Genomic DNA, 12315 nt, shown 5'->3' with positions numbered 1-12315 from the left:
AGATGTTAAATAAAATAATCCATACCCAAAAACACAAATACTGTGTATGCTTCCATTTACATGGGGTACCCAGAAGAGGCAAATTATAGAGACTGAAAGTACATTAGACATTTATTATGTGCTGTGGAGAGTTTTAGAAGGAGTGGGTAGTTTTTGCTTAATTATTATAGTTTCTGTTTGAGGTAATGAAAAAATTTTGGAAATAGACAGTGGTAAATGTTGTACAACATTGTGAATATAATTAACGCCACTGAAGTGCAACCTTAAAAATAGCTAAAATGGCAAATTTTATAAGTATTTTACAATTTAAAAAATTAATAATGTAATATACCAAAAACTATTGACTTGTACACTTGAAATAGGTTAACTGTATGATATGTGAATTACATCTCAATAAAACTATCTATAAAAAAAAAGAGGATAGGAAACATCTTTTAGGAGACAGGAAACAACTCTTTCGGAGAGTGAGACGCAGAAGAAACAACTAAGATTTACTTTGAGTGCCTATTGTATGCCAGTGGTTTTACATATATCATCACACTTGGGTAGCGTGGATGCGATATCAGAATTCATACTTTAGAAACAAAACAATTCAGTTTGAGATGACGAAAAAGTTCTGGAGGTGGACAGTGGTGATGTCTGCACAACAAGGTAATGTACTTAATGCTACCGAATGGTGCACTTAAAATGATTAAAATAGTAAATTTTATGCCATGTATATTTAACCACAATATAGTTAATTAAAAAATTTAAAACATGAAGCTACTCTTGTTTTAAAAAATGTTACTCTGGACACTGGTCCTGGCAATGATTTTTTTGGGTATGATACCAAAAGCAAAGGCATCAAAAGCAAAGATACGCAAACTAAGAAGCTTCTGCACAGCACAGGAAATGATCAACAAAACAAAAACTACTAAACAGGAGAAAATATCTGCAAATTATATCTGACAAGGGGTTAATATCCAAAATTTATAAAGGACTCACTCATACAACTCAAGAGCCAAAAACCCAAACAATCTGATCAAAAAATAGGCAGATGGTCTAGACATTTTTCCAAAGAAGACATACAGAAGACCAACAGGTACATGAAAATATGTTCAATATCACTATCAGGCAAATGCGAATCAAAACCACAATGAGCTATCACCTCACACCTGTCAGAATGGCTATTATCAAAAAGACAAGAAATAACAAGTGTTGTTGAGGCTGTGGAGAAAAGGGAACCCTTGTGCACTGCTGGTGGGGATGTAAATTGGCACAGCCACTATGGAAAGCAGTATGGAGGTTCCCCAAAAATTAAAACTAGAACTACCATACGATCTAACAATTCCACTTCTGGGTATTTATCTGAAGAAAACAAAAACACTACCTTCAAAAGATATATGCACCTTCATGTTCACTGCAGCATTATTTACAATAGCCAAGATAGGGAAACAACCTAAGTGTCCATTGAGAGATGAATGGATAAAGAAAATGCTATATATGTAAGCATATACACATACACAAATACACAATGGACTATTATTCAGTCATACAAAGAATGAAATCTTGCGATTTGCGAGAATATAGACAGACCTTGAGGGCATTACGCTAAGTGAAGTAAGTCAGACAGAGAAAGACAAATACGGAATGATCTCGCCTGTATGTGGAACAAACAAATGAGGGAGTTCCCTGGTGGTCCAGGGGTTAAGAATCCGTCTTCCAATGCAGGGGATGCGGGTTCAATCCCTGGTGGGGGAACTAAGATCCCACATGCCACGGGGTAACTAAGCCCGCGGGCCACAGCTAAAGAGAAGCCTACAGCCGCAGTGAAGAGCCCAAATGTTGCAACGAAAGATCCTGCATGCCGCAACGAAGATGCCTCATGTTGCAACTAAGACCCAATGCAACCAAAATTAAATAAGTAAATATTAAACAAAAAGCAAAGGACAAACAAATGAACACCCCCCCTACACACACACACACACACACACACACACACAACCGGCAACCAAGCTCACAGACACAGAGAACAGACTGGTGGTCGCCAGAAGCAAGAGGTACAAAATGGGTGAATGGAGTCAAAAGCTACAAACTTCCAGTTATGAAAGAAGTAAGTCATGGTAATGTAGTATACAGCATGGTAACTACAGTTAATAATACTGTATTGCATATATGAAAGTTGCTAAGAGAGTATGTTGCAAAAGTTATCATCATAAGAAAAAAAGTTTTTTAACTATGCATAGTGACAGTTTAACCAGACTTATTGTGGTGATTATTTTGCAATATTCACAAATACCTAATCATTATGTTATACATCTGAAGCCACTATAATTTTGTATGTTAATTATACTGCAATAAATGAATAAATAAATACTTCACTCAAGTTATTGTCATCATTTTCTTAGTGATTGAGATAAAAGCAGGTAAACTGAAATTTTCACCTTGTTTTGCTAAAAATGGTCTGTGTGACTTGAGTAAGTCATTTAACCTTTTAATAGCTTCAGTTTTCTCATCTGTCAAATAAAGGGTTAGGTCTAGCTGAAATGAGGGAGGCTGAGTGTGCATGGGAACAAGGGACATATGGGAATCCCTGAACTTTCTGTTCCAGGGATTTCTGCCTAAAACTGCTCTAAAAAATAGAGTTTATTAATTAACAAATAAAAATTCAAAACTACTTCATACAGGGAATGGTGTGAGGTTCAGCATTCATTCAGTCCACACTCCTATATTTAAATTGAACTTAGAACCTAGAATGTTCCTAAAGCATTTCAGGGGAAAATTAACCATATTCTGGTGTTTAATCCAACCTTAACCACTAGATTATCTATAACAAATAAATTTTAATCCACTACCCTTTGAGCCTCAGTTTCTGACAAGCAGCATGATTCAGTGGTAAAACAAGAATGGTGAGACCTCTAAGTGTTCAAAACCCCAGTAATGATTTCGATGATAAATTTTATAAACTTAGTAAGTTCCTTAACTTTTCTGTGTCAATTTCTTAAATAGTAGATAGTAACCCTTACTTTACCATTTCCCACAGATTTAATATGAAAGCATTCTGAAAATTTAAATAATATATCAAATGTAAGATGGCACCATGCTTTCATTTTATTTCCAAAGATACATACTATTTTGAGGAAATGACAGCTAAGTGTAAACATTATGTGTTATACATGTAATATAAATAATAATATAGTGTTATATAATATATAATAAATACATCTATATTTTACATATATAATTCCCATGCAAACAAGCAATATTCTGTAAGCTTGAAAATTAGTTATCCCATTTCCTGTAATAGATTTAGTGCTCAAAAGTAGCCCATAAATCAAAGGAAGTATATGAGGAGAGTTTCTTATTTTAAAAAACTTAGAAGTCACAGTATCTGAGAGCCAGGATAACCTTAAGATATGAACTGTGTAGTTCAACAGCTTCACTTTATACATCAAGCTTCATTTTTACCACTCCCAGAGAAACTTAAGTACTCCGCCCAAAACATTACACGACAGTGGCAGTACTTTTAGGAGTACTAAAAGTAGAAACCTTACCCCACAAACGTAGAACTAAGGGCTCCCTTCAAAGTAGTGTTAATTTTTCGATATTTTGCTCTTCACCATAATGTATACTCTAAAGTCTGAAGTTCACTCTCCAATTCACCTGATTTATATCTGATATTTCATATTCTTAAAACTCCTATTAGATAAAATTTAAATTCCAAAAGTAATATAGCATTTTTATAACTTCATGCAATAAAGACACATAGAAAATAAGAAGTAAAAACCTCATTACCCCATTCCGAATCCTGTAACCTAGAAGGGTATAGCAGGCACAATAATATGCAACCCCCTCCCCAAATCAAAATCCCCAGAAGCTGGGAATATGTAGAAGAAATTGAGGTTTCTAATCTGTTGATTTTGAGATAGGGAGATTATTCTGGATTATCTGGCTGGGCCCAACTTAATCACAAGGGTCCTTATAAATGGAAGAGGAACAAAAATGAGGCAGTCAGTGGGGAAAAAAAAAGTGAAAACAGAACCAATGTTGAAGTGATTCAATGTGAGGATTCAACTTGTCACTGCTGGTTCTGAAGACAGAAGGGGCCCCAAGCCAAGGAATTCTGGAAAGGCAAGAAAAAGAATTCTACCCTAGAGCCTCCAGAAGGAACACACAGCTATGCTAACACCTTGATTTTAGCCTAGAGAGATCGATTTTGATTATAAAATAAATTTGACTTGCTTTAAGCAACTTAAATAATTTATTACAGCAGGCATAGAAAACTAATACACAGGTTAATAGTTTGATGACTATAATACTAAGACATTCTTTGGTGCCTATATACATGTACATAGTAATAGAGGTTTTCTTAAACCAAGGAGTACTGGCTGTACCACTTTTATCTGGTGTATTAATGACATCATCACACACCTAGGAATACAAAAAAAAACATCAGGATCATCACTAACTCTAGCCCAATCCTTTCATCCAATCAGTCTTTAATTCATTTCAATTTTAATGTAAAAAATGTTCAAGAGTCCACCCTTTCCAACATCCAGCCACCTTAGCTATCACCTCAGCTCATGACATGACTTCTATCCTGGAGAACCACAAAGGTGTCCTTCCTAACTGGTCTTCTAACTTCTAATATTTCCTCATCTAATTAATTTCCCATACTGATACTGGAGTCTAATCTTGATCCAATTTTAACTGAATCACACCCTCCCCTCACAGTTCTTTAAAATCTAAAATGATTTATATAAAAAAGAGTAAACTTGCAATGTCCTTGTACCATTCTGTGATCCAAAAAACAAATTTCCCTAACATGGAGGACTTTTAGGGCAATGAAACTATTCTGTGACACTACTGTGGTAGATACATGTCATTATACATTTACCAAAACCCATAGAAAGCACAGCACCTAGAGTGAACCCTAATGCCTACTATGAACTTTGGGTGATACTGTGTCAATACAGGTTCATTGATTGTAATAAAGGTACCACTGTGGTGCAGGATGTCCATAGTAGGGGATGTTGTGCATGCATAAGGACAGGGGGTATATGCAAAATCTCTATACTTTCCAACAATTCTGTTGTAAACCTAAAACTGCTCTGAATAATTGTTTATTAATTTAAAAAACAAAACAAACAATCCCCACCCCAATTGCTACCAACAAAAAACAGCCAGCCCACAAAAATATATTGGCTTCACAGTTTGTAAGAATGCACACGTGTATTATTTGATCTGTTTTAAAATATATTCCAAAATACGGCTTCCCTGGTGGCGCAGTGGTTGAGAGTCCGCCTGCTGATGCAGGGGACGCAGGTTCGTGCCCTGGTCCGAGAGGATCCCACACGCCACGGAGCGGCTGGGCCCATGAGCCATGGCTGCTGAGCCTGCGTGTCCGGAGCCTGTGCTGCGCAGCTGGAGAGGCCACAACAGTGAGAGGCCCGCGTACCGAAAAAAAATAAAATAAAAAATATCCAAAATAAACCATTTTCTTCTCATTTATTTCTATGAGATGAAGAGCTAGTTCTAACATAAACAAGGTCCTTTTCAGAGTGAAAGACTTTTATCTGACTAGAGACATTTTAAAACACTAATGTAGTTGATGATACTGATCTTTTGAGAAACAGTCTGATTTTATTATTAATCTCTCATTTTTAGGAATTTAATCCAGAAGAAGTACATCAGTCAAAAAGTAGAAGTAAAACTTTAACTACAGTGAGTTCCCTGGTGGTCCGGTGGCTAAGACTCTACGCTCCCAATGCAGGGAGCACGGGTTTGATCGCTGGTCAGGGAACTAGATCCCACACGCTGCAACGAAGATCCCGCACTTAGCAACGAAGAACCCACATGCTGCAACTAAGACCCGGCATAACCAAATATAAAAAAAAAAAAAACGCAAAACCAAAAACCAAAACTTGAAATATAGTTTTTAGCGGAGAACTTTATACCTGCTTTTCTATTCAGCAAAAACATTCCTTTAAAATCGTAACTGTATTAGATCTTCCCCAAATGCATTTTCATTTTCTCATTTGTAGTGACAATGCTAATTTTTTTTCAGGCATTGTCACCTGAAATAATGATCATTATTTCTCAGCCTTCCCTGTGGCTGAAGTATGGTTACACAACTATGTTTCAGTCAGTAACTGTAAATGAGGTTTTGAAGTTTCCTTTCTTAGTCAGATTAGCTGCTATAATGAATTACCATAGACTTGGTGGTCTAAGTAACAAAATTTTATTTCTCACTGTTCTGGAGGCTGGGAAGTCCAAGATCAGGGCTGGGTTCTAAGTGAGAGCCCTCTTCCTGGCTTGCAGATACTGCTTTCTTGTTGTATACTCACATAGTAGAGAGAGAAATCATCTCTCTCTGTGTCTCTCTTTATAAGGATGTTAATCTCATTCAGGAGGGCTCCACCCAAATAACCTATAATTATTCAATACTTCCCAAAGGCCCCATCTCTCAATATCATCACACTGGGGATTAGGGGTTCAATATATGAAATTTCAGGGGAACACATTCACTCCATAATGCTTCCTTACAAAGAAGGTACAATGCTTGTTTTTTACTCCCTTTTCCTCTTTTATCCTCTCTGTAATGAAGACCTTATGGCAGTTATGTTGGAACAAAAGGTAACCATAGGAACGCAAGCTTAGTGTTGAAATGGAAGAACAGAAAAAAAGGAGTCTAGGTCCCTGAAGACACTGTGAAGATACCATGCTAACTCTGAACTGTGTACTTCACAACTTTTTTTAAATTAAAGGAAAATAGATGTTTATCTTTAAAAAGTCTTGGTTATTTGAGAGGGTTTCTTATCATTGGCAGCTGAAACTAAGCCTAACTAATAAAACGTTTTTATGACCCAAGCAGCAGAAATGGAGTACAAAGAGTTTATGTGATACCTACCTCAGTGGCAAATTAATGAAAGATCTTTTCAATGCAAAATAAAGTGTTGTGATTTATATGTTGATCACTTTAACCATACCAAGTCAGATGTATCTCTAAAATGTAACTGTTCCTCTTTCAATTTCATTCTTTTCTTGCCTAAATTCAAGAATTCCTCATGACCTTTTGATGGATACTGTGAATTTCTGCCATTAGTAACTCTCTCATTCAATTCATTTTCCACTCTGTTGCCAGAGTTATTTTTTATTTTATTTTTTTTTGCAGTACATGGGCCTCTCACTGTTGTGGCCTCTCCCGCTGCGGAGCACAGGCTCCAGATGTGCAGGCTCAGCGGCCATGGCTCACAGGCCTAGCCGCTCCGCGGCATGTGGGATCTTCCTGGACCGGGGCACGAACCCATGTCCCCTGCATCGGCAGGCGAACTCTGAACCACGGCGCCACCAGGGAAGCCCAGCCAGAGTTATCTTAAAACACAAATTTGCACTTCCTTTTCTAAAAATAGTATTTTAAATTTCCTATAGCTTAGTGGGATAAATATCTTAAGAGTCAGTAAAGTCCACGGTCCCTATCACACAATGCTTATTTTCCACAACACCACATTTCAGAAAAAGTGAACTTCTGAGTTGTTCTAATACACGAAAAGTCTTCGCATCCTAGTATGTGCCTTGGTACATGCTATCCTAACTGAAATGCCCTTCTCCATCTTGCAAACTACTGCTGAATGTCCAAAACTTAACTCAAGTATACTCTGTGAACTACTTCTTAATGAATGATATAGTGAGTTGATAGCTCTCTGGGGTTTTAAAATGTTTCCATCAGAGGACTTATCAAGCTGAACTTTCCCAATGGAATATGAAGTTCTTAAAAATAAGAAGTATTTTACTCATCTGGCAAATAGTTTGGAACACAGCATTTAACAAATGAGGAATGAATGTAGAAAACCATCAAGATCATTTTAGATACAAGCAGAGTGTCCCTTTTCTTAATTTCAATTAACAAAACAGGCATCATTAGAATCCAAACTACAGAAATATAATCTAGAAAGGCAGAGAGAAGATAAAGATCAGGGAAAATAATTAGCCCCAAACAACATATCATGAGTACAGTGAACACTGAGGTGTTTGTGATGAGATTTGTATTTGTGTATATTACATTTGTATTGTTTCTTGTTTTTCTTGATAGTCAAAGTATTATTTAAAACATGGAAGAATGACAGGTCTTTAAAGGATGTCAGCTGATAGGTACCACTACTTACTCTGTAGTTTTGTAAACATCAGAATACAGCCCTGCTTTCTGATACTTCTTCTTTGGGGGACGTGGGGCCTTCTTTTCTCTTGGGATGAGAGAAAGCACAGGCTGCAAGGTACTTTCAGGTTCGGGAGGTTTGGCTGGGGTTTCAGGAGGACTGGGAATCTCAACTGCTGCTTCAGTAAAGCTAGAAAGAGAAGTTTAAAGATAATTTTATGGTGAAATTTTTTTCCTACAAATAATTATCTATTTAAAAAAACACCAGAGCAATTATAAAAAGAGACATGTGGACTTCCTCATCTGGTCATGCTGGAGTAACAGATACCAGATTTCTGTCCTCCTGACAGAAACTAATAGAAACACGGCAAAGTACAATAAACCTGAAGTAAGTTTATGAAACAATTATCAGACACTGGACAACAGTGACTATAGCACTGTGATCCCTGAGAAAATTGGAAATAAAATAGAAAGAGATGATTCCTATAACCACTTTGCCTTTACAAGGACTGAGGTAGAGGGAGTAGAGCCAAAGCAGAGAATGGCCAACTTAATGAGTTGAAAAGAGATCAGAATATGGAGAGGCTGAGGTAGTTAGAATTTGTGAGGCAGAGTACTGGAGTGGAGAAAGCTATGGAGAAAAATAACTCTAGAAATCTGTGTAAGGGTCTCCTTTAGTACATTGCTAAATACTAAGTTTGTGTATGTGCAAGGTGAAATTCCATAAGGCCGGACAAAGAACCACCAGAGTATTATAACCTAAACAATTTCCAGAGCTCCCACATGATGACAGATACTCAGATTCCACTAGGGAGAGTGAAAGACACTGCCCAACACTGTGGGCATTCAATAGAGATCCCAGAGGGTAACATTATCCATTTTTGTAGGGCTCAACTATCTCTGGAATAAAAGCCAGCTCTAATAAAGCTTAAAAACTAACTTCAAAAGAATCCAAACCAATCCACAAGTAACTTAACTGCCTACCAAAATAAAATCGAACATATAGAAAAGATCAAAAAACATACACACAATGTGACATTTACAATATTAAAAAATTCAAAATGAAAAAAAAGAGCAATGACCAAAATTTTTCTAAATTTGATAAAAAGTATAAACCCAAAGTTCCAAGAAGCTAAACAAACCAGAAGCAATATAAACTAAAAAAAAAATCAAGTATGGCATATCATAATAAACTTCCTGAAAACTATTGATGAAGAAAATAAAAAGAGCCAGAGAAAAAATACACAGTCTATACAGGAGTACAAAAATAAGAATGAATGCAGATTTCATGTCTGAAATAATGCAAGCCAGAAGGCAATGAAAAGACATCTGGAAGTGCTAAAAGGAAGGGGAGGGGAGGAGCCTGTCAAAAGAGAATTCTAAGTCAATCAAAAACATCTTTAAAAATTAAGGTGAATATAGTTCCAGGCAAAGATGGAATAGACACTTCTACCTATCCTCCCATTAAGTAAAACTAAAAACCCTTGAAATTATATATAAAATAAACATAAGCACACAGATTGGCTAGGTACCTTGGGACCTAAGCAATGACATATCAGGGAATTTCCCAGATTTTCTTTTTGCCTCATACTTAATAGTGAAAGACTGAATACAGTTTCCCAAATATCAATGAAAAGACAAATGTCTGCTCTCATAACTTAAATTCAACATCAGTTAAAGGTCGAAGCCAGTGCAAAAGGACAATAAAAAGAAAAAATGATAGAAGTGTGAGTCCTCCAATTTTGTTCTTTTTCTTCAAGATTGTTTTGGCTATTTGGAATCCCTTGAGATTCCTCATGAATTTTAGGATGGATTTTTCTATTTCACAGAAAACATCACTGGGATTTTAATACTGATTGCACTGAATCTGTAGATCACTTTGGGTAGTACTGATATCTTAAGTCTTCCACCCCATAAACACAGGCTTTTCTTTTTCTTGCCTAACTGCTCTGGTTAGGAATTTCAATACAAAATTGTACTGAAGCGGCAAAAGTGGGCTTCCTTTCCTAGTTTCTGATAATAGTGGAAAACCTCTGTCTTTCACCACTGAAGTGGTCAGCTGTGGGTTTTTTACATATAGCTTTTATTAGGTTGAGGTAGTTTCTTTTTATTCCTAGATTGCTAGCTTTTTATCATGAACATGTGTTAGATTTTTGTCAAAAAATTTTCTGCATTTACTGATATGACCATGTGATATTTCTTCTTTAGCCTGTTAACATGATTTTCAAATGTTGAACAAGTTTTGTATAACTGGGATAAATCTTACTTGGTTATGAGATGGATTGGCTTCATATTTTATTTTATTTTTTCCTATTCTCCTTATAGCCAAATTCATTTTTTCTGTGCCTTACCTTATGTTTCTTCCTCCTAAAATCAAAAATGTTTTCTGCTTTCCTGCTTATATGTGTCTGTATATATTCTACATATATAAACTCTTCAAGTGCCATGTTTCTCCAAGTTCTGTCTATAGGCCATGTATATCAGAATCACCTTGGGGGCTTTAAAGGAAATGCAAATGCCTACTCATAGAATTTTAAAAATTCTTATTAAGGAGATCTGAGATGGACACTTCCTAACCTTGCTGGTCCCTAATACCCGACACTGTGCACTCTCATTACAAGAGCATCCTTCTTATCCCACTCGGGCTCTGACACCGTAGGCTGGGTTAACATTCCCTTGCCCTCGCCCCATAACCCAACTCTTCACCTCAATTAGCCTCCCAGCTCAGGGTCACCATGGTTTCCACATCCCATACAGATACCTACCAAATGGCTTTAAGACTGAATTCTTCAGGAAAGAAAAGAGAAAGAAGAAGAGGTAAGGTATTTTAAAATATGGCTTTATGTGAATTCCGTGGCAGTCCAGTGGTTAGGACCCAGTGCTTTCACTGCCATGGCCTGGGTTCAATCCCTGGTCAGGGAACTAAGATCTCACAAGCCACGTGGCACAGCCAAAAAATTTAAAAATAAATAAAATAAAATATGGCTTATGATATATTTATCTACATTAAGACAATACATGGTTTATTTTTGTGGCTTTTTTTTTGCTTTATAAAAACAAAATCAGTTAGTATATCATTTTTAGGGTCTTGTTTCTTTCATTTAATCTTGTCTAAGACTCATTCATTATCATTACATGTCAGTTATAATTCATTAATTTTTATTACCATATAATATTCCATTGTACAAAAAACTATAATATACTTATTCCTTTTCCTGTTAATCTGGGATATTTCCAGTTTCTATATATTATAATCAATCTTGCTACTACTTTTCCAAAAAATGCTTTCTGGTGATCATTGGGCAGGAGTTTTCCTAAGCTGTGTAAAAGGTAATTGCTGGATCATACTGGGTTGTTTTGAAATACTTTTTTGGTTACATACTCTGGATACCAAAAATGTATAAATTATTTCTTTTTTTTTTTTTTTTTTTTGCAGTACACGGGCCTCTCACTGTTGTGGCCTCTCCCGTTGTGGAGCACAGGCTCCGGACGCGCATGCTCAGCAGCCATGCCTCACGGGCCCAGCCACTCCGCGGCAGGTGGGATCTTCCCGGACCGGGGCACAAACCCGCGTCCCCTGCATCGGCAGGCGGACTCTCAACCACTGCGCCACCAGGGAAGCCCTATAAATTATATCTTATAAATTTCTTCTCCCAGTTTGTAGCAAATCTTCATACATTTATTCGGATGATGTTTGATAAACGGAAATTCTTAGTTTTAATAATAATGCAGTATATCAATCTTTACCTGTATGCTTACTGCTTTTGATATCTTGTTCATGAACTCCTTTCTGAGAAACAAGGTCATAAAGTTTTCCTCCTTCTGCATTAGCCTTTAAAAGTTTGAAGGTTTGCTTTTTACACTTATGTATTTATTTAACCAACTGGGAACTGACTTTTATACATGGATTAAGACAGAATCCAATTTCATTCCCATTCCTATGCAATATCAACTTCTGGGGCACCATTTATTGAATATAATTTTATTTCCTTATTGATATGTAGTATCACCTCCATCATATAGCAAGCTTGCATGTACGGATCCGTTTCTCTTATCCAATTCTATATTCAGTTCCACGCTAGCTCAATATACCATAGCTTAAAATTAAGTCTTGGGGCAAATCCATTGTTTCATTCAGTGATTCCATTCCTAGGTATATACCCTAGAGGAATTAGTGTCCA

The 12315-nt window shown here is 36.5% G+C and overlaps 1 protein-coding gene across 5 annotated transcripts in view; it reads right to left on the bottom strand.

The window, feature by feature from the left end:
* The window catches only part of ASH1L (ASH1 like histone lysine methyltransferase), a 214309-nt gene that overhangs the window by 104213 nt on the left and 97781 nt on the right, over positions 1–12315 (bottom strand). For 4 of the 5 annotated variants that reach the window (XM_033414639.2, XM_033414638.2, XM_004284597.4 and 1 more), the window contains one exon: positions 8145–8324. The exons of the other annotated variant lie outside the window; for it this stretch is intronic. In XM_033414639.2, the coding sequence (XP_033270530.1) occupies positions 8145–8324 (180 nt within the window). The remainder of the gene's footprint in view (positions 1–8144; positions 8325–12315) is intronic. 5 annotated transcript variants of the gene reach the window in all.

Source organism: Orcinus orca, chromosome 1 (assembly GCF_937001465.1).
Source record: "Orcinus orca chromosome 1, mOrcOrc1.1, whole genome shotgun sequence".
Taxonomy (NCBI): domain Eukaryota; kingdom Metazoa; phylum Chordata; class Mammalia; order Artiodactyla; family Delphinidae; genus Orcinus; species Orcinus orca.
Note: the sequence above shows the minus strand (reverse complement) of the source record. Positions and strands in the feature narration are given on the sequence as shown.